General features: G+C 41.4%; 1 protein-coding gene across 1 annotated transcript in view; it reads left to right on the top strand.

Annotated features, from left to right (window-relative positions):
• CDH13 (cadherin 13) overlaps positions 1 to 22,927 on the top strand; it is a 766,947-nt gene that overhangs the window by 287,773 nt on the left and 456,247 nt on the right. The window contains exon 4 of the mRNA XM_034788956.1: positions 13,437 to 13,556. Coding sequence (XP_034644847.1) covers positions 13,437 to 13,556 — 120 coding nt within the window. The remainder of the gene's footprint in view (positions 1 to 13,436; positions 13,557 to 22,927) is intronic.

The following is a 22,927-nucleotide window of genomic DNA, read 5'->3' as shown; positions in this document are numbered from 1 at the left end:
GAGGGAGAGTTGTGCAACGTCAGCCTCACTCTCTCTTCCCAGTTCCTATCTGTATCCAGTGGCAGGACAGAGGTCGAGACGGCTGGAGATAGGGCAGGGTGCAGTGGATGACTAGGATGCCTACGTGTCTTGTCGTGCTCTTAAGCGTTCCACAACACCTGCTGTCACTGCCTTCCTGACCATTGAACCAGGTTGTCTCAGTCAGCCGGATCCAGCCTTCGCATGCAATGGGTAGACAGGCCCTAACTCACTGAGGCTACCCTCACCTGGTTTAGCCCGCCAGTCGAGACGGTCTCTGGGGAGTGGCCGCTGTCGCATTCTGACAGCTGCTTGGAGCCACAGGTGAGAGCTGGGTGTCAAGTGGTACTACCCTTCCCTGACAACCCCATACACCACCAGTGTAGACATACCCTAAAGTGCTGTAAAATCTGTATGCTTACTCAGGTTGTCTTGAAATTTGCTTTGCCTCCAGGGGATGCTGGGTAGGGTTAGTTAACTAAATTTAGGGAAGAGGACCTCTAAAATCTAGTGGTGTTTCCAAGTCTGAGGATTTAAAATGACATCAGGTTTAATAATATCTTTAATAATAACTGTGGCAACAGTTTGAGTATATAATTTATTTCATACAAGAGCTACATACCATATAACATATTCACACACACTTTTCTTTAAAAAGAATTGCATATCCTGCTAGCATTGCATGATGCCCTCATACAGATTCTCTTTGTGAAATACTGTACACCACACAGATGAAGGATAATCCTTTTCACACATTTCAAGGTGTCAGAATCCTTTGACACCCAATTATTTAGGTGGATCAAGGCCAGGGAAGACTGAGAGTTAATCCAGAAGGACCTACAAAACTAGGTAATTGGGCAACATGATAGCAAATGAAATTTGCCATAGACAAGTACAAAGTAAAGATAATGCACATTGAAAGGAACAATTTAAACTATTCATATACACTGATAGATCCTGAATTGCTTATTACATTTTAAGAAAAAAATTATCTAGGAGATGTTTGAACAGCTCAGTGAAGACACATGCTCAGTAAGGGGTGAATTCCTAAATCCTAACTTGGGCCCCTAAATAAAATAGCCTTATTTTCAAAATTGCTGAGCATGTATCTATTCATGGGGTACCACCACCAGTATTTGGCCCCCCAGAACCAGAGCATGTGAGCACCTTATAATCATTAGCCTATTTATCCTTCCAACCCTCCTGTGATACCACAACCCCCATTTTACAGATGGGAAACCAAGGCACAGAGACACTAAGAGAAAAGGCTGGTTATTCTCATCTGCATCTTCCTTGTCTGTATGGGAAGATCCTTCCAAAAGGGGTGAGATTTGACCCAAAATAGGTGGAACTAGCTCCAAACAACACTAGCTTCTATCATACACACAGGAAAAAAGTTAGATTTTGAGGTAAAAATGAATATAAATTAATGCTCATCTTCGATAGAATCAAATGCTGTTAGGTATAACAATGGCAGTAATCTGAGAGTTGGCTTTGTACATATGAATATTCACCATCTCTTACCTAAAGTAGGATCCACATAATTTTGCATTCAGAAAAGTTATATGGTTCTTTTTGATATTCTCTCTGAGAACTTTCCATCTGTAGTCTACTAAATGGATTATAAACAGAGTAGTCCTAATTCTCCACCATCTACATTACCATTACTGTTGGTGTGCCCTTGTTGCCAAGAAGGCTAATGGCATACTGGGTTGCTTTAGTAGGAGCATTGCCAACAGATTGAGGGAGGTGATTATTCCCCTCTATTCAGCACTGGTGAGGCCATATCTGGAGTATTGCGTCCAGTTTTGGGCCCCCCCACAACAGAAAGGATGTGGAGAATTTGGAGAGAGTCCAGCGGAGGGCAACAAAAATAAGTCATGTTCCCCAGAACTCCAGTGAGGAGAGGCTGATGGAACTGGGCTTCGTTAGTCTGCAGAAGAGAAGAGTGAGGGAGGATTTGATAGCAGCCTTCAACTACCTGAAGGGGAGTTCCAAAGGGGATGGAGCTCGGCTGTTTTCACTGGTGGCAGATGACAGAACAAGGAGCAATGGTCTCAAGTTGCAGTGGGGGAGGTCTAGGTTGGATATTAGGAAAAACTATTTCACTAGAAAGGTGGTGAAGCACTGGAATGGGTTACCTAGGGTGGTGGTGGAATCTCCATCCTTAGAGGTTTTTAAGGCATGGCTTGACAAAGTCCTGTCTGGGATGATTTATTTGGGTTGGCCCTGCTTTGAGCAGGGGGTTGGACTAGATGACCTCCTGAGGTCTCTTCCAACCCTGATATTCTATGACTATATCGATGTGAGTCCTTTACCTTTGTAAGCTGAGTCACTGGTATAAAACGGATGTAATGCAATGGAGAATCAGGTCCAGTATTTTTACATTTGACAGATGCAGTCTGGCTCTAGTATCATTGTGACTGTGTAGGAGGAATCTGTACCCAGGGCACTTGTCAACACTCATCCTTGTTTGTATCTCACAACTGAATTAAGCTCTTAGGATCAAGCTGATAATGCCAGTTAATTAATTTTGGACTGAGTAGAAGAAATAAGGACCAAGTTGTGAAGCAGATTTATACACTAGCATTTCAGCTCTTTAGGCCCCGGTTCAAATCTGGCTTGGAAAAGGAGGAATTTGGCCTCAGCCTTGTTTTAACTGGGCATTTTGTCTTCATCACAGACCACCACTTCACTTGTTAGTACTGGCAGCCTCTGCTTAGGAAAAGCACAGAACTGTAATAGCAGGGGGAACTTAAACTCTTTAGAACATCATTCATACGTAGTAAAGAGTACTGGAAAGCCTCCTGTCTCTGTGTCATGCTGTGCAGTCCACAGCAAATCCGTGCAATCTATCCTGGAGTCTAATGCAGCACGTTGTTACAGCACCGAGAAAGAGCCGCCTTCCCTCTCCACTTTGCACAATGCATTTTGTTGGTGTAGGATAACTGGTGAATTTTGCACAAGAGTACCTGGTTAGCCATTACATGGGAGAAGAGAGATTGGAAATCAGATCTGTGTGCCCAAAACTGTTTTTGGTTGAAAGAGCATATGAATTAGCATTGTATTTTAAAACAGGCCATGCGCATTCAAAATTCAAAATGATAGAATTGGGAGATTGGATACTTCAAAGCTTGGAAATAGGGTACAAGGAACCTGTTCCTCTGCTGCCTTGCTTAGGTAGCTACTTGCACTGTGTAAAGTGGACTTAAAATGCTGCTATTCTGATTGGGTGGCATTATACACACACTGTTGCACTAGCATGAATGACTGCCCAAGGTACAGGACAACAGAATGAAGCCCTGAATCTCTGATCTGTAGTTCGTTATCTGTATAAAGGCTATTCTGTGGCTTATGTCAGCAGTGTCAGGAGCTCAGTCCAGTTCCTAGTGGATCTCATATACAAATTGGAAAACCAGGGGTTAGAGGTGGAAGGATGTGAGGAAACAGCTCCTATTTATCTGCCAAAAGCCAAAGAAGAGTTCCCATTAGTATTTCTCTATCTGGCTTACAGAAGGGCTGCTCCGGAAGAGTTCCTCCCTCAGTCTTGGCTCATGAAGTCAGAATCCACCAGGATTGTTGAACTTTTGGGGTTGCCAATACTGGCACTGGGGGAGTGGAGGTGAAAAGGGGAGACAGAGAAGAAGGGTGAAGATCGGGAAGCTGGGGAGAGGCAAAGTAAAAAAGTATGTTGATGGGCAAAGGAAGCGTGTGCCAAGGTGATTGACAGAGAAAAGTAGGTATCTTGGGGGGCAAAGGACATCAGTTTAGAGTGACCTTGGCTGCTGAACAATATTGAGTGATACTGACCTTGCAGGAGCAAAATGAAGGGGGTGTCTCAGGTTCTAGGCAACTGAATTTGTATTCCTGGTCTTTGGTCCACCAAGGGCACCCTCTTTTGGCTCCAGCTCTTAGCCATCACCTCTTTTAGGTGGCGATCTGCATCTCACTCCCTCCTGACTGTGGGTTTTAAGGTTGCACAGCTCCCTGCCTTGCAGTGCAATAACCCCAGCAAGCCCGTCTGCTTAATGGCCAGCACTTGCACTTCACTTTCTCTCTCTGAAAAGGCTATGACCAGTGTATTGCCGCAATGACAAGTTACCACATGACTCCTTGTCAGCAAGGCTGTTTATTCTTAAAGTAAAAGCATTCCAGTGAAATCATATGAAAACTACCAAAGAATCTGTATGCATGCTAAAATCTGAACAGCGGTCTCCTCCAACTCCAAACTAGGTTTTAGTCCTTCAAAACCCACAAACTGGGTTTTTCCAGTGCTTGCAAGTTCATCCATTTTAGTTCCAGATCCAGAATGAAAGATGGGCAGTCCAGTCACTATTTTGGGCTTTTGATCTTGGCCTTCTGTACCAAGTAATCAGCAGACAATGACTGTCTCCATAGCTTCAAAAGGCTGGGATTTTGTATAACCAGAGTCGAGGAATTTGCATTAACCTCTCCCCAGGAATTCCCCAGGAAATCCATTTAACACATGTCCCAAAAGTCTACTTGTCTGGCACCTTTTCAAGGTAGTCTTTTGAACTCCCAGGTCTCACATCTATCACATCTCCTCCATAGAGAGGTTACGCACAGTCCCAGCCCACAATAATACTTACACTTTTGGCAATTCCCTGCAATACCTTATTGTATTATCTGTTGCAGAAGGATATTAGCAGAGGGAGAAAAGACTGAGGTTAAGGGTGGGGGGATCATGGTGCTTTCACATGAAGAAGAAGTGGGGAGAAGGGGGAGATTCAGTTGAAGGAGTAGAGGCAGTGTTTATGGGGAGAGGGTAAAGAGAGGTGGGGAGTTTGGGGAGGGATTGCAAGGAGGATGGGGGTATTTTAGGGGACAGTAGGGAGACCTAAGGCTGTTTGTGAAGAGCTTGGGAGTTGGAGGGAAAGGGAAGGGAAGGTTGAGAGGCTTGTGGGGAGTGAGAGGAAAAACTGAACATTTGTTGGGAGGGGGAGGCAGACATGTTTGGGGAAAGAGGGATGTTGAGCCTTTTGGAGGATGGAGGGAAAAGAGGGGACTTGCACTGCTGGGGACCTGTGTGCACAGAGACATGTGATTGGGGCTGCACACACTAGATCCATTAAGCTATATACATGATTTGTACATACAATATTATTGCTTTAGGGTAGCGTGTAATTGTTTTTATGTGTCCTAGTCATAATGGAATGAGTTCCGTGGTGGATGAGCAGTATAGCACATACCTATCCAATGTGTTAAGGATCAGGGATAAAAAACTATGCTAGCTGCCCTGCAGGAAAGGGAGAGCTGCTTTACAAGCCATGCAGGACCACATATGCTATGAAAAAGGGAAATAGAACAGAATGCCAGGTCAGATGGTCTTTCCGATAGAAAAGAGTGTTCTGTATCAGGAATTGTCCCTATTCCCCAGGGACGGAACCCCGGAACAACTTGTTCATGGCCAATATTATAGCTCCCATGCAGTTTGTGAACCCATTGGCCTACCTGTATGCTACTGCCCTGACCCCCCACACACCCCATTCTCCCATGGAAAGAGTTGCTCTCTGGTGTACAAGAACCTGAGGAGTTCTCTGTGCAACACCCTCTCTTTCCAAAGTGAAAATGGAGGTATTTACAATGGGGCTAAGCAGAAGCTGCAGGATTTAGTCCTTAGAATGTATTTAGGGAAGAAGGATGGCTCAGCGGATGGGGTATGCAGGTTGAAATTTCTTACTCTGGCACATTGCTTCCTGTGCGACCCTGGGCAAATCACTTAGAGTCAGATCGTTAAAAGTATTTAGGCACCTTAAGATGCACCAAGGAACCTTAGAAATTAATGGGAAATATTTACACAGTATACATTTTAGAACTCCTCTATTATGCCAGGACCTTTTATTCTTTTAACAGAGGGGTAGATTTTTGTAAAGAATTATTAACAGAAAATGGTGTTTTTGTATACATTTCCCAAGAGTGGTTTGGACAATTTTCCCAGAATGTTTCAGATCTCCTTCGAAGGTGGGATGTTTTCCTTACATATTTCTGTGACTCTCCCAAACTTCACCAAAGGCAGCTCATCTCAAATATCAAACAGACTGAAAGGGGGCTGGGTATTGGGGGGGGGGGGACAGCCCTTCTAGCTACTCCATTGAAATCAGTGCCTCTTACGAATATTACAAAAACTAAAACACAAACTGCTGGCTCAAAACCACCATCATTATTTCAAAATGCACAAAAAAGAAATAAGAACAGGAGTACTTGTGGCACCTTAGAGACTAACAAATTTATCTTGGGTAGCAAATAGAATACCCCTGGTCGGGGTTCTAGGCATGTGTCCGTACAGATTTGTTCCTGTGCTTTGTCAGGGAGTTTTTTTAGCAGATGGTGTAGTTTCTTTAGGTAATCCTCAGTGGGATCAGAGGGTAACAGCCTGTAGAATGTGGTGTTAGAGAGCTGTCTAGCAGCCTCTTGGTCATATTCCAATTTATTCATGATGACGACAGCACCTCCTTTGTCAGCCTTTTTGATTATGATGTCAGGGTTGTTTCTGAGGCTGTAGATGGCAGATTAGTCTCTAAGGTGCCACAAGTACTCCTGTTCTTTTTGAGGATACAGACTAACACGGCTTCTACTCTGAAAAAAGAAATAGGAAGTCAATGAGCCCTCTCCTCCCTACACTTCCTAGTGTCTCCGATTTAGCCTCTGGCATTTTCCTTTGAGATTATAGGCACCTGGGAGTAGAATATATTTACTCACTTATATCAGCACTTTCAGATTTCAGACATGACATAATTTTAAAATCTTACTCATCAATACAACTATTAAAGATCGGATTTAATAAATCTCCCAAACTATGACACTGCCTTCATACCAGAAGTGACTTGGGCAAACCTAGGGAAATCTACACACAGGTCTGAAAAATAGTTGCAGAAACTTAGAAAAGCAGATGGTTCTAAAAGACACATTTACATTTTCTGTTCAGCTCTGTTGAAATAGGTAACTGAAAATATAAAGACAAAAAAAAGATAACTGAGTAATTTAAAACAGTGTTTCTCAACAACTGGTACCTGAGATGTCCCTGATACTGTTTAGAAAGGCTACAAGCCAGTTCCTGGTATCAAAAAGGTTGAGAAACATTGATTTAGAAGATGGCACAAGAGGAGAGTTCTCCTAAAATGCATTCAGTGTCACCTTTTCATCATCATGGAGGGAGTTCAATGGAGAAGAAATAATCCTTTATTGGTAATTTTGGGGTTGCAGGCAAAAAGTTTAGTCAAACTGATGACAAGAAAGTGGGCAAAGAAATCACTATGTGCACGTTTTCTAGGGCTACTTACAGATCCAGACACTTCAGTTTGAGAAACCCCCACAATCTTTTGATACCATGGTAAAGAGAAACTGTGCTGGAGAAAAATCTCCATTATATTAGGCCGAGTACCTTCATGATCTGTGCATTGTTATACTTTATTGCGCAAATTGCATTAGGGCAGTGAGTATAAAGAAAATGACTCTGTTTATTTACAATATAGTTGAACTCACTGAGGATCTCAAGGTTTTGGGGCATCCTTAGTGGCACTGAATTATCCAGGATATCAGATCAATACACTATATTGAGGTGAGCTCTGGCCTTCTGCTATAAAAGCAACTTGTTTTTGTCTGCTTCACACCAGTGGAGATTTTTTTTTTCATAGTGATGAGTAATGTGAGTTAGTAATGTGTCCAGGTGAAACTTGAGACATAAGGTCAAAACAGTAGTTTTCCCAAAGCCCATATTTTGCAATGTTATCTGACATGTGCAGTCAGCCAGAGCCTAATCAGTTGTTTATCTATGAAGGGGTACCTCATTATATTTAATGAGCAATGTGCAGCCAATGTGAGCATTCTTGCTAGGGGGTGATTCAATATGGTTCAAATGAAAATACACCCACTACAGTAAATAATGATGGGGAAAAAACTAGAATGTTCATTTAAAGTAACATTTCTTTGTCATTTCTGGATTAGTCCCAGAATAAGTAACTCCCGTGGTTAATGAGTGCGGAAAGAGAAAGTTAATGGCATTCAGTCATTATCAGCTTTGACTTAAAAATACTTTTTGCTGACATAGAATAAGGTGAGCCTTCAGATAAATTAAAGTTATACTTGAATGTAGACAGAGGATTTTTTTACATCATACCTCACAATGGATAAGTCCAAGATAATAATAGAGCAAATAATTCTACAATGCAGAAATGAAATGGTTTTCTCTGGAATAGTCTTGGGTATTCATATATACAATTAAAATATGAAGCTGTACTTTTTGCTATTTTTAATGCATTTATAAAATAATTATTATTTACAAGGGTACTAAAATATGGAACTGTAATAATGTAAAAGAAAACATATTTGTTACCCTTCAAGAAGGCTAAAAAATCCAATACCCCATAAAAAAATAAGGATAGCTGCTCATTAAATAAACAATTAGTAAATCTGCAGTCAGAGATGTCATGCATTGGTGAGAAGTCAATGAATCGATCAACTTGCACAAGCTGAAGATCTGTCTATGTTTGTAACACTTATAATAGTAAAATCACTCAGGCAATAAAATCCACTTTTCCCCTAACAATTTCCAGATGCTGCCCCATTGTGCATACTTCAGAAACCTTGAAGCCTGTATATTCAAAGATAGATGATTCTCCCTAATATACTGAATTCTAGTTAGATTTATGCTTTTAAAATATGCAATACAATTTGTATGGTGGGATTTACAGGGAATGAAGAGAGAGACTATTTATGAGCAGGTGTCTTTGTATCACTGGCCTCTCAAATTCTTAATTTTATTAATTGATCTAATGATTTATTTAAACAGCTGTTCTTTAACTCACTTCTGAAGAGCTCATGAACACTGTTGGGTCTTTCCAGAGTATTAATAATAAATGCCAGTGTTTTGATGCTTTGGCAAACATTTTGAAAATTTACTATCAATACTGTTGATGGTAACCATCAGGAGGTGATGATGATTATAATAATCTGTACTAGCAGCACTTAGGACACATTAAATAAATCAAACACCCTCGTTGAAATACAGTAGATAAGGGATAAAGAGAGACTATATCTCCCAACACTAATATGCAGCCACCTCCAGCTGCTCTTTTACATCACACAGCCATGTTACACAACAGAATGCCATATTAAATTGTAATTTTCGGGAGGGGGGCAGGTTGCTTGCCGTAAAAAGAAAATTAACTTTGTTTATTTTTTTTTTTGTAATGGAACCTGCTATTGACCCAGCTTTACACCATCAAACCTAATTTATAAAAAACAACTAAATGACAAGAAACGCAACTGCTTTCCTGGTCACCAGTAATGGGTTACAGATTGCCACTCCAGTGGTATTTCCAACCCTGATTGTGACAAATTGATGAGTGTTCAGCCATCTAACTTATTCCCCTGACAAGTTCTAATGAAGTTTTCTCTGCCAAGAGTAATGGTGCCTGTTACTGGAAAGTGCTAGGCTATTTATTCAAATTTTCAAGCGGTATTAAGTCCTCAAAGGGACCCTTACCACAGGTTGGGGGGAAAAAAAGCTGAGTTGAGAATTCTCAAGGGGACTAAAAGTCTGAACCTGTGTAACATCCTACATTAGGTAGACTTGACCTCTGTCAACTTGAGGTCATTGCAGTTATTTGGATTAGTCTTTTTTCTTTTCTTTTCTTTTTTTTTTATCACATGCCTAAATGTTAGAAAAATGAACCTACTCCATGCTTGATGCTTGCTTAATGTGACTAGGAAATTAAATTAAATTACTGGTATTGTATCTAAAAATGGCACTCAGTAAAAGTGAAAGGACTGGTGCAAAGCTTGTGGTGAGTCAGATAGTCAAGTGAGAGTTGGATGCCGGCCCGATTCTCCATTGTCTAGGGAGACAGTAGTTGTATCCTTGTAAGTGACTAGGCAAAATATTTATTTCAAAAAGTTGAAAATAAATAATGCTAATTCCACCTCCTACTCCCTTGTTTATTGAAAAGGGGAAACATAATAAAGGAAAAACTTTGTAACACAATTTCCATGCTAAGTGTAAATGGAGTTAAGATTGCCACCTTTTAAATAGGATGGCAGATCTGAGGTTGAACCCTTTCAACAGCTACCTGTGATTAACTCCTTTGCACTAACATTGTGGGAGTCTTTCCATCAGGGCCGGCTCCAGGCACCAGCAAAAGAAGCAGGTGCCTGGGGCGGCCAATAGAAAGGAGTGGCACTCTGTCCAGTATTGGGGTGGCACGTCTGGGTATTCGGCGGCACTTTGGCGGCTGCTCCAGTGCTCCACTTTAGAATTCGGCGGCAATTCAGCGGCGGGTCCTTCACTCAGTCTCTTCGTCTTTGGTGGGCCTCAATCGGGTTTTCCTTTTTTTTTTTTTTTTCCGCCGCTAGGGGTGGCAAAAAAGCTGGAGCCGGCCCTGCTTTCCATTGTCTTCATTAAGTTGAATTGGATCACTGGAGCTGCCTGGCCCAATCCTAGCAATGCACTCTGCACAAACAGCATGAAGAAAGCTTGAGTCCTACTGTTTAATTGGTAACTACTCGCCAGTTATCAGTGGCAGGGTTTTGCTTCTAGTTTCTACAACAAAATCCTATTGCTGAGACAGCATTTTTATTTTGGGCACAGCCTACTAAGAGATGCTAATAATGTAATACAGTAATAATATTAGTGATATTGAGACAGTAGCTTACAATGTTATTAAAAGGTGTAACTTTTGCCATTTGAAATGATTTCATAATCTTTGCACTGTGCTCCAGGAAATGAAAAGGGTGAACCTAGCTACTGTGATTACATATACAAACTACAGGCCTGATTGAGTATGCATTGAAGTCAATGCAAATCTTTTCTGTGACTTCATTTGATCAGGCTGTGAGTAAACACGGAATTCCCAAATTCTGAGCTTCCGTGTTTATATGTTTGATCACCATTAACAAATCAGTATTTGCCAACTGCTACTGCACAGTGTTATCTGACACACCATAATTTCCTCTTTTACTTAAAAAAGGAAGTCATTGTGGTAACAGGGCTATATATATGTACACACACACACACACACCTCTACCCCAATATAACGCTGTCCTCGGGAGCCAAAGAATCTTACCACGTTATAGGTGAAACTGCGTTATATCGAACTTGCTTTGATCCGCCGGAGTGTGCAGTCCCGCCCCCCCACCCCCCTGGAGCACTGCTTTACCGCGTTATATCTGAATTTGTGTTATATTGGGTCGCGTTATATTGGGATAGAGGGGTGTGTGTGTGTGTGTGTGTATATATATATACATATATATCAGGGGTCGGCAACGTTCAGCACGTGGCTCGCCAGGATAAGCACCTTAGCGGGCCAGGCCAGTTTATTTACCTGCTGATGCGGCAGGTTCGGCCGATCGCGGCCCCCACTGGCTGCGGTTCGCCGTTCTGGTCCAATGGGGGCGTTGGGAAGCCGCGCGGGCCAAGGGATGTGCTGGCTGCAGCTTCCCACCGCCCCCATTGGCCCGGGATGGTGAACCGCGATCAGTAGGGGCCGCGATCGGCCGAACCTGCTGCGTCAGCAGGTAAATAAACTGGCCCGGCCCGCTAGGGTGCTTAATTGTTCCTGACTCAAGTCTTCCAGAACTAATGGAAATGAGTTCCAGGTAGAGCTAGTCCTGATTTGTATTGGCAACAAAAATAGACCATGATACAGCAGTACATATGGAAATCTGGCACTAGATATTGCCTGTCTGTTGCTGAATGCTGATCATGCCTTTGAGTGGTGTGCATCTGGAAATGCCTCCCACTGAACAAGCGCACAGGGATCCATACTACAGGCAGGGATCAATTTCTGTTGCCTTCTTCATTTGCAAAGGCATTTTGGGAGATTCTTCTTCAATATAATGTAGCCCTTCATGAGCTCAGAGGGGTTTGTGAGACTAGGAGTCAGCATGGATCAAAGTTGTCATCACTGTAGTTCTATTTGTGCTAAGCTGAGTAAAGGAACCTTTTCATTTTAGACATATCAATGTTCATTCCTTGTCACGCTCCTCAACCACGTCACACAGATACATGGCAGCCTAAACTCCTGCCTGTATTTACAGCAGAAGTGACTTTGAAAGCTTACTGTATTGTACATTTGCCTTTGGGTAGAATTCAGCTTTTTTTTTATTTTGACACTTCCAATGTTTTTGTCTTCAACTTTCTCATGAATTTTTATTAGGCAAAATTCTTTTGGGAGAGAAATTGAAAGACGAAACAAAAACACGGACCCAAGTGTCTTGCAGATTGAAAGACTAGAGAGAGGTGGCAAGGCACAAGGGATGGATGGGAAAATGATATTATTAGGTTTGGCCTCAAAGTAATGAAGGCTGAAAACGGATTCTCTTGATCATTCTTCCTCCTCTTTGACTTCAGCAGGATTAGAGTTGAGTGTTGCAGGCCTGAGTTTCCCCTGCTTTCTGTTCATTGTCAAATTTGAAAACTGATACTAAAACCAATTGAGGCAACAGTTTTCAGTTACTGCAGACTGTATATTAGATGGAGGTACTTAGCAAGATAGCAGCAAGAATAGCCCGTTGTTTGTTGACACCTACAAATCGTGCCTTTTAGAAAGCTCATTTGCAGAATTACAAAGTGGTTGCATCAACCACTATTGAAATGCATCCACCTCTGGAGTATAATGCAATTGTTATTATAACAACACCTGTACACCGCAGTTTGGGTCCAGAAGGGAGGGCAAATGTAGAATGTAATTACCCCTGCTGAAATTTACCTAGATTCCCTCAGGGATATAGCTACTATGATCACACAAAACTATCATGGGATCTTTAATGACCATAAATTATCAAAACCTACTTCACTTTCACAACTGATCCCCCAACCAACATCTGAAATACATGGAAATTGCTTAGCACTAGGTTTTGAGGATTGATTCTACCTGATTCGGATGGATGTGTGACACTAGTAGAATTAACCAACACCAACTCCACCAGTATGTTTGTTTACCTGCAGGTCTCCTACCCAAGCACTTAGCTGGCCAGACCTCATTTAGTTTTTAAGATTTAACAGGTTCATCAGCTGGGAAGGTAGCGCAGTCAGAGGTGAAGATTTATAGAGCCATTGTGGGTGCTTTCAAGCTAGGCCGGTTTTTCTACTTAGGCTGAGTTAGGCTACAGGAATGCAAGATGAACAGTGCATGCATAAATCATTATTGGCATCATCATAAATGGAATGATCCTGAAGATCAGACTGAATAGTTTAAAGATAATCTTCATTAATCACAAAACTGGTTCGAGTCTTGAACTAACAAATACTCTTCCTGCTAATGAGGGTTGAGAGAATGTATTAGCAAGGTCCTGGCACGTGGAATTTTTTATTCAGAAATTAAGATCTATGCAATGGGGATAATAAATTCATGCTGTCCTGGAGGTCTTGGATAATTACTTCCCTCATTTCTCTTTTTTAGGAAATCTTTAAGATTGAAGATGGCAGTCTTGGAATTCTAAGACAAAAAAGGGCCATTGTGGCAACACCAATATTAATTCCAGAAAATCAGAGACCACCATTCCCCAGAGCTGTGGGCCGGGTAAGTCTTGACAAAATTTAGCATCAAATTGTGAAATTAAATAATTCATCCATTTCTCTTAGGTTTTTATATAGCATCTATCACAGTGGTAGATATATGCTGGGCAAAATTAAAGAGCATGGAAGCCAGACAGAAAGAGGTGTTTTCTCTCTTTCCTCTTGGGACAGAGGAGCATTATTTTGATGTGTATAGGATTTTTACTTGAACACGATCAGTTCTGGTAAAATGGGTTTATCAGAGCGATATGTTTTTAACCTTGGCACGAACTTCACAGTAATAGTCACCTAACAAATGTGCTTGTCCAGTATTGATGTCCACATGACAAGTCATAAAGTTCCATTTGAGAACAGTACATTCCCTCAGGAGTAGAGGATGGGATATCTGGTGTCTGGTTTTGTTTTTAACTGAGGCTATAGCAACCAAAAACTGACATGCACACAAGGCTTTTGGACTCCTTTAATCAATCAATAGTACCCAAAGACCATGTGTGGCTGGTGGCTTTTTTTGTATAGATCTGTCAAAAACAAGACCCTATTTTGTTTATCTCTGTAGACACACGTACACACACTCACACCCCTGCAGTTCTTATGCATAGATTTTTCTGAACTGCGCACATATAACTTGCATATCCAGTTGGCAATATTGCTCATGCAGCCACAATAATTAAACATACAAATGAGTCATTTAGGCATCATTTGTTGTAATTGCCTGGGCATATTTTCCACATGGGCATTTCTGAAATATGGGCCGGTAACGGGGTCAGCACCAACCTCTCGCAAGCGCCCCCTTCTGGTCTGGTGTGTCTGTGTTCTTTCAGTTCTGGTGACCCCTTTTGGTGGTTCTCGGGCAGTTTTTTCCAGGCTTCCTCCATGGAGATACTATCTTCCTGTGGCCCTCCCCAGGCTCAGTACTTGCTCAGTCTCTGCAGCCAGCCAGGAGCTCCCTCAATGCTCCCCCAGTCCCTACTAGCAAACTGTCTTTGGCTCAGTCCTAGCTGGCAGCCAGAAGTCTCTCACTCCCTCGGTCCCTGCCAGCGGACTGTCTTTGGACCTGCTGCTCTTCCAACCAGGCCATTTTTTCTCCAGCTCCAAGCAGCACCTAACTGCTGCTCTATTCTGCAGCTCCTTTTATATGGGCCTCCTGGCCCCCTGATTGGCTGTTCCAGTGGCCCCTCTGGGTGCTTCCTCACAACCAGTCTAGGTTGCTTGGAGGACCTCTCCACTGCTCCTTTTCTGGGATGGGTGTGGCAGAACCCTGAGGCCTCCAGCATTTTATCCTCCTCCCTGCCCTTACCCCTCACACTGATACAAAACAGATCTCACCAGAAGTATTCCTCTCTTTTTGGGGCAGACTTGAATTTCTTTTTTTTTTAAGTACAAGTCTTGTTTAATTGTGAAAAATCCACCATGACTAAGCTGTTTCTTGTTTGTTTAAAATACTGAATTAAGAATTTAGATAACCAGTAACTTGGTAAGCGGTTTTTGAACATGGGCATGATAAATATTTGATATCTTGATATCTACATGGTGCAGCAATGTGTAGTAAGGATGTGAGATTTTTAAAGTGTGCAAATTGGTCCATGTAGACCCTGCTGGTGTGCACTAAAAGATCCCTAGTGTGCTTTAACATATTGCTGTTTCAAATAGAAGATACCAACTGTAGAGTTCTCAGATGTGAGTGACTGAGACAAACAAGAAAGTTATTTTATATACAGATCTTGTAGGTAGAGGTTTGTTTTTGTTTTTGTTTAAATGTATTAATTCACTTTCATATTAAATATGAAGGGCAAGCCATTTGAGATGTCTCGCATAGGCTGTACATGCATCCATCACAAAACCCTTTTTATCTAATAATAATAATAATATATTTTAAAGAGATCCCTTTATTCCTTTCCATAAACTGCAGTCTTCACTAACAACAGATGGTTCCCAAGTCACAAAATTCAGATGCTGATCTGGATTTCAATCCTCTGAGAATTTGATTCAGCACTTACAGAAATAGAGCCCAGTCTTGAAATTCAGATCTGAATCCATGCTCCAATCCTGACTCCCGTCTTCTTTTGGAGGCGCTTGAGTTAGAACCATCTCTGCTATTGTTATGATGTAATTTTAACTGGCAACTCCATTCCAGCACTGAAAAAGCCAGTGATGTTTCCCCTTGAATCGCCACAAAAGGTTATTATAAGTGACAAATTATTCTAGAGCAGAAATAGTAACCAAGACTTATCATTGTAAAACATAAACATTACCAGATAAATAGCTGGATGAGCAAATGAACTACTGCTGCGTCACATCTCGCCTCAATATGCTAATCCCTAGAACATCCTTTTATGATGACTGCATAAAATAGATTGGGGGTCTTAATCCTGAATTAACTATATTCTAATTTCTAGCATATGTTAATTCATTAAACATACTTGGCAGAATCTCTTGGTTGGAAAACAAATCCTATTTTGCTGACTCACGTTACCGCAAAATATGTCCGAGTGTTTGAGAACAGCTAGTGGAAGGAGGGAACACGTGTGGACCATGGTCTAGGTCAAGGTTCCAAAATGAGTTTAAGTTGCAAACTATTCTTGTAATTGAAGCCCATGTTATTTCCCAGGGCGATTCAAAATTTTTGCCAGTTTTTCTGACCCCCATTTACAGGGAAGCCTGTGCTCTGTATTAGGAACAGAAGGAGCCCTTAAAAGCTCAGTTGTTATAATTGTCTGGCAGTTTACAGTATATACATAGGCCTTGGAGCCAGGATAGCCATCTGGCCCACAGCCTTTGTATTAGCCAAAGTTCAGTGGTGCTGTGATCCTGTGTACCCCTCAAATTTAGAGGGGGTAAGTGTAGGGGCTCAGAGGCTTCTTGGTAAAGAGGAAGAGGAGAATAGGGTGACCAGTGTGAAAAATCGGGACGGGGGTGCGGGGTAATAGGAGCCTATATAAGAAAAAGACCCAAAAATCGGGACTGTCCCTATAAAATCAGGACACCCTAGAGGAGAGGTAAACTGCAACATGAATGGAACAGGCACCCCATAAGGAAGCTGGATCAAAGGTTGTTGTACTGACCTTCACAGAGTCTAACTTCTCATCTGGAGTGTTTAAATCTAGGGAATAAGAATTTGGTTTATTTTACTATTCCATTCATTCCCAGGCCTTTCCACCAATATACCATTAAGGCCAGCTGATTGTCGTGTATTGAGTTGCATATCATGAGAAACTAGTCTGAAATTCACCATCTCACCTTATGTAGGTCTCCAAACAACTGCCAAATAATACCACCATTCAAAATAGTGAGATAGAGGTAAGAATGTTTCTGTCCTATTGCCAAGCTGTCAATCCATATAATATCCCAGCAGCCCCAGCAGCTTGATAATAGTATTACTATCGCTTGGTTGACCGGGAGGCCTTTTCAGGACATTTAGTTGCCAATTTGACGACATTCGTTGTGTTTATGCATGTAGCAGGGGAAACCACAAGAAGGTTCTCATCTCCTCCACTATCTCCATATGAAAGAAGATTATTGACCAGGACCTTATTATGCTAGAACATAAAGACAAGAGATGGATACAGACAGGCAAGAGAGTACAAGGAAACAATAAGACAATATCGGTTAACATGATCAGCAGTGGTATCAGCACGCCGGCAGCCTCGGTGTTGTCAAGTGTTTTGTAGGCATCACGGAAAAGGAGAGTTTAAAGAGTGTTTTGAATGAGCAAAATGTTTTAGAAACAATAACTGGAAACAATATTGATTGTATGGCTCTGTGTCTTGAATCAACACTAATGAGTGATTTCAAGTTAATGGGATAAATTACTTCACAGTTCTGTGCAAAAATTCACTTATCTATAGTTATGGCTAAACAGTTCTAATGTGGATGCCTAAACTTAGAACAGGAATCCATACTAAGGCACGTAAATATTACCCTGATTTTCAGCAGTGCTAAGCATCTGCCCCTGCCACGTAAGGTGGTAAGAACCACAAGTGCTCAGCACCTTTGAATACTGAGGCACTTATCTAAAAACACTTAAATATAGGTTTTCAGTTGGAGTCTATGCATAGGCGTGGGAACTACGGGTGCAGGGGAAGTGGGGTGCTGCAGTACACCCAGGTTTTATGCAGGGCCACTGGCCCCATGCCCAGGTCTCCACTCCCAAGCTGAGGGCTTGGGTCCTGGCCGCCTGGCTGACTCAGGTCCCGGCTGCTGGTCCACTTCCCGGCCGCTGGCCCTGTGCCCGGGGCCCCACACTCGGGGCTCTGCTGTTGGGGTGCTGGCCCTGCTCCTTGACCACAGGCCCCTTGCCTGGGGCTCCACTCCTGGCCCCGTGTCTGCCCCCAGCCTTTCCCCTTTACCCCTGTATGGGTCTCGCTCCCCTTGGAAACATGTCACTGCTCCCATCCCCAGCTAGGGGGGTGGTCATGGATGGGGTAAGAGGGCTGGCTTTCAGCACCCCCACAATTAAAAGGGTTCCAGCACCACTGAGTCTGTGATATTTTGGGGACCACCCAGGCCATTAAGGGGATCTGTCACCACCTGCCCTGTAGCTTCAGAGTGCCTTGGTTTGGTGCAGTGATGGTTCAGATCTCCAGCCTGCCAAAAAGCATAAGGCCTCATCCTGGCTTCCACTAGCCTAGTTATCCCTTGCAGGGTGACAGTGTCTAATTTAAGTACCCGGGTCTGAACATTTTGCCCCAGTCTGATTTGAAAACAAAATAGATGTTGAACGTTTTTTTTGAAGATGCAGAAAAAAATATCAGCAATGTTTGAAATAAAGAGAATGAAATATTCCAGAGCAGCAGCAGGTGAATTGCAAGAATGTACTTAATAAAACATTGTAAATAAAGGATAAATTTAAAAAAAGGCTCTAATTCTTAAAGTACTGGTGGTGGGGAAGGAAATGTGTATCCTTTCATATTTTTCCAAATCCAATAAGAGTCAACGCTGACAATGAAAACATTTGATTTTATTTCCTTTTTGGATGCCTTGCTCAAAAATCTGCATTAGCTATGCTCTTTGGAAAAATGTCAACATCGGAGAAGCATTTCTGGCAGAAAATCATGGAGAACTTGAATTTACATTCCTGTTAAAAGTCATGGGCAAACCTCAGGAAGCCTGGTGTTCTGATTAAGCTACAAATGCTTATGGTGAGCAGCTTGATGAGTTCTGAAAATGGAACTTCAAATTTCGCAAGAAGCAGTTTTCTCAGATTTCTGATTCTTTCTGCTGCTTCTGAGGCTCAGACGTTCCAGGAGAGAGAGACTGTAGCATCTGCTACTGCACGAGAACCAGTAGTGAACCTATTTCTCTTTTGTTTCCACAACACAGGAGAATAGCTTTAAAATCTAATATAGCCCCCAAAGAGTTACAGTAGGCTCAGACAGCACAACCACAGCTAACTGGACCCTTCGTCCTCCCTGGTTAGTCCTAGAATGTTGTAAGAGGGAGGCTGTGGACACTTCAGTTGCAGAAGATGGTGGCTGCAAAAGGTTTTCTGCTCTCAAAATCCACCAGAAATGCTGGACTGAATTTGGCCAACTGTTTGCCCAAGCACCCCATGATGTGGGGACTTGGCCAAATCTTTCTGAATTATCTGGATGTCTTGGGCCTGTAGAACTGGGCCTGAAATGTTACAAGGACATGTTTTCTTGTGAGATTTCTGTTCCTTTCTTGTTTCTAGACATACTCCTTTCTTGGCCAGACATAAACCGGAAGTTCAAGGCATGAGAAAAAAAGAAAATAATACTTGTTTTCTGATTTCAACAGTTGTCTACTTTTGATTTGTGGTTTGGGATGTTTCATCTTTTCTTCAAAATTGGTCATTATTTATATATATTATAGGATACAGAAAGGATCCATAGATGCATAGGTGCTGCATATGTACTACATTTGGTAACCCTACCCTGTTATATTTGTCTCTCTGCTGGTAGAAATCTCAGAAGGAAGGAGAACAACAAAATTCAAAGCAAGCATGTACAGCCTGGTGTAATAAAAACATAATATTGAATGTTATTGAATTTGCTCCTTATAAGGATGAACACAGCTGACTCAATCGATAAAATGTTATAATGAATTATAGTGCAGAGCCCTGAGAAGAAAAAAATGAATTAGTTCTAACTCTATGCAATCATTTTCAGAACACTTCCTACTTTGGAAAGTCACTAGCAGGATTTGTGCCTGAAACAGAAGCATGGTTAACAAATGGTGTTTATGAAAACAAGGAACAAAGAAAGAAAAGCTTCTTGTCACAAACTATAATGTTGTGTGACTGCAGCTATGGCTGTGATCCAAATGTGACTTGGGGCAGCCGTGGGCTGCCCAAATCACCTGCCAGATGATTAGAGTCCATACTTTTGGTGAGGCGGTTGCACTTAGAGCTATCCATGCTGTTGTTTCTAGCTTCTGTTGTTTTAATGTCTGATGTGGCTTTACCTACAGTTAAGAAAAGAAAGGAACCTGATTAACTATAGATGGGTATAGAAGCACCGTATGTTGTATTATGAAGATGATCAAGGAATAGTATGCAGGCTCTTATTAACAATATTCTCATCTGCAGTTTACAATGCTGATGTTACTGTGTTGTCATTTACTATAGAATATTGTTGTATTTTCTTCATCAGGAAAATATGCTAGTCACACAAAAAAGCCCATTCCTCATAAAAATGCTGTCATCCCATATAACACACTGCTGAGGATGTAATAAAACGGATATCGAAAACAGTCTGAAAAATAAAAGGCCACTGTTATTTTTTTAGACTTTTCCGCTTCTTCATTCAGTCATGCTCCTTCCTCTCTTGTAGCCCTGTCCGTATCCCACATCTGTGTGCCAACAAAATTCAGGATCACCACTTGATTCAAACTCTCACTAGCAACCTAATGCTTTTTTAATCAGCCAGGATTGCAGCTGACTTGACTGTCCATTCTGACTGAAGAGTGTAGCGTTCCTGCTGATGATACTGTATATGAATAAAAGGAATCAAGAACCAAGAATACTCCCATAAGTACAGAACCACAAGGGCAAATCAGAAAACAAAACACCCGAGGCCTTCCCTATGTGACAATCAGTGATCACAATGACAATGTTTTGCTTTCATCTTTCTGTTCATACCGTTTACAAGTTATGTGGTGTTTTCTTGGCTCAGTAAAATGGCTGGGACAGTGTCGTAATCTCAGATGTGCCTAGCTCTTGGTGCTCATCACACTGACAAGAACGTTTTGCTATAAACTCCTACCGCTGACCCTCCCTTGTTCCTTCCAACTGCTCCATCAGCACATCTGTTTAGTTTATTTGGCTGCCCTGACTAGCCAGTTTATATTTCTGGCCCACTCTAATTCTGTGCTTCCTAGAGAAGCACATGGCTGCATGGAGAGAATAAGGACAGACGCCAACAGCCAAACTCCTTGCTGTACGTTGGATGGGAGCAGGACAAATAGCACAAAACAGGAGAGTCAGGGGAAAATAATTTTATTTCACAGTTTTAAAAAATCATAACATAGGGAACTACAAGGGTTTGAGGACAATATTCATTAAGCATCAGTGAAATTTTGGGCATTAAAACGGGGAGGAGATAACTATATTACATAGGAGGAGAGGGAAACTTTTCATTTTTTTAAACAAAAAATCTTAATTCAATTTGTAGCCTAACAAAGCAATAAATGTAGAGGTCCTGCTCTGTAACATTATTGAGCTCCTCTTCTGTCTACTTAGGAACAGGATTATTGTCTTCTCAACTGAGAACCCCTTCCTTGGTATCTCAATTAAATAACGATCATACCTATACTGTGCATTTACGATCAGGATTCTGGTGGTTTGGCAGATCCTGTGCTTGTGCACACTAGCCTGCATTCCTAAGGGAATACAATGAGATTAAAATATTTTAATACTCTTGGCAAGACAAGCCTCTGTGTCCAGATGGTCTGGGCTACACATGTTGACTGTTATTGATGTGTTTCTTCTTGCTCTTGATGATACAAGTGCAGGGATATTATATTCAATTTTTTGGTCTCCCTCCATATGTTACTCTTCCAATTTATTTGTCCACATCAAGTGAAATGAAGTACGAAGCAGCGGGACATACAATTCTGCTTTAATTACACTGATGGGTTATTTGTCAGTGCTCCATAAAATGATGGATATTTATTCTATGACAAACTAAGACTGGTGGTTCTATTTATTTAGTGATTGCCTCTTGTCAGTCTTTAACAGTAGTGGTACGTTGTATGATCCTTTTATTTGGGGTGTGACTGTTATACTAATAAGGAACTCAGGGTCTAAAGAAGATAGTCACACGTGGTCAGTTTTCTAGACATGCTGCTAGGTATTTGGAGAGGAAATACTCTGGAAGATGAGTATTTTATCTGGGCTGGATCTAGGCATTTGCTATTGATCCTACTTACTCACGGGGAAATTGAGAGTCCATAATGTTGTTATATGAATTTTTAGGAAAATTTCTTATGAGAAGGTGTATTTTGTTTTAAGGGTACCCAGAACACGGACTGAATGCTTACTGATTGAATTATTACCTTATTTACACATAAATAAAGCACCGATACATCAAGGTTCTTCATCACGTGCCTAACTTTTAGCACAGGAGCAGTGCCATTGGGACAGTTTAGTTGGGGCCTAAATGACTTGCTGAAGATGATGTAGTTTGAAATCTGAGATCAGATTCATTAATGGCATAAGGGGACAACTGACTGTACTGACTTGAATAAAATTGTGTCCATTCACTTCAGCTCTTGATGAAGTGAGCAGCCCTCCAATAAAATAAAGGCTTTCCATGCTAATACATTTTAAACTGACATTTTAGTTTTCAATAAAGGACTTATATTTGATGTCCCAACAAACCCATTAAGTCAAAAACAGCACTCCAGCCGTATCTGGTTTTCTGAAGGGCTCTCTTCAAACTTTCTTCATGTTTAAAATATTGATAGTCACATAAACAATTCCAATAAAATATATTCCATTTAAACTAAGAGAGTCCAGGTGAAAAGTCTTGTTAAAACAGTTATGTTTACTTAAAATGTTTCAGAAGAATCAAAGTTGAGCAGTTGGCATCAGAAAGTTTGGAATACTAATTGTTACAATTAATAATAATTCACCTCCAGTTTTCAATATTTTGTGACAGTAATAAGGAGAAAAGACTATTTAAGTATTTAAGGAATACTTTCTAATCTAGTTACCATGGTTACAAGTTTGGTGGGAGATACAGTAGCTTTATGCCAATGATGGAATTAAATTTTCTGCCCAATATTGAAATATCCAGGACCTAATTTCCTGTAGCTTCATAATAAATCATGTTAATGACCTTAGAGGTAGATCCAAAGAGATATAATCTTGTCCATGCTCTGGAGCTATTCAACAAAGCATATTACAGATTAACT

This window comes from Trachemys scripta, chromosome 13 (genome assembly GCF_013100865.1).
Source record: "Trachemys scripta elegans isolate TJP31775 chromosome 13, CAS_Tse_1.0, whole genome shotgun sequence".
NCBI classification, from domain to species: Eukaryota; Metazoa; Chordata; order Testudines; family Emydidae; genus Trachemys; species Trachemys scripta.
Note: the sequence above shows the minus strand (reverse complement) of the source record. Positions and strands in the feature narration are given on the sequence as shown.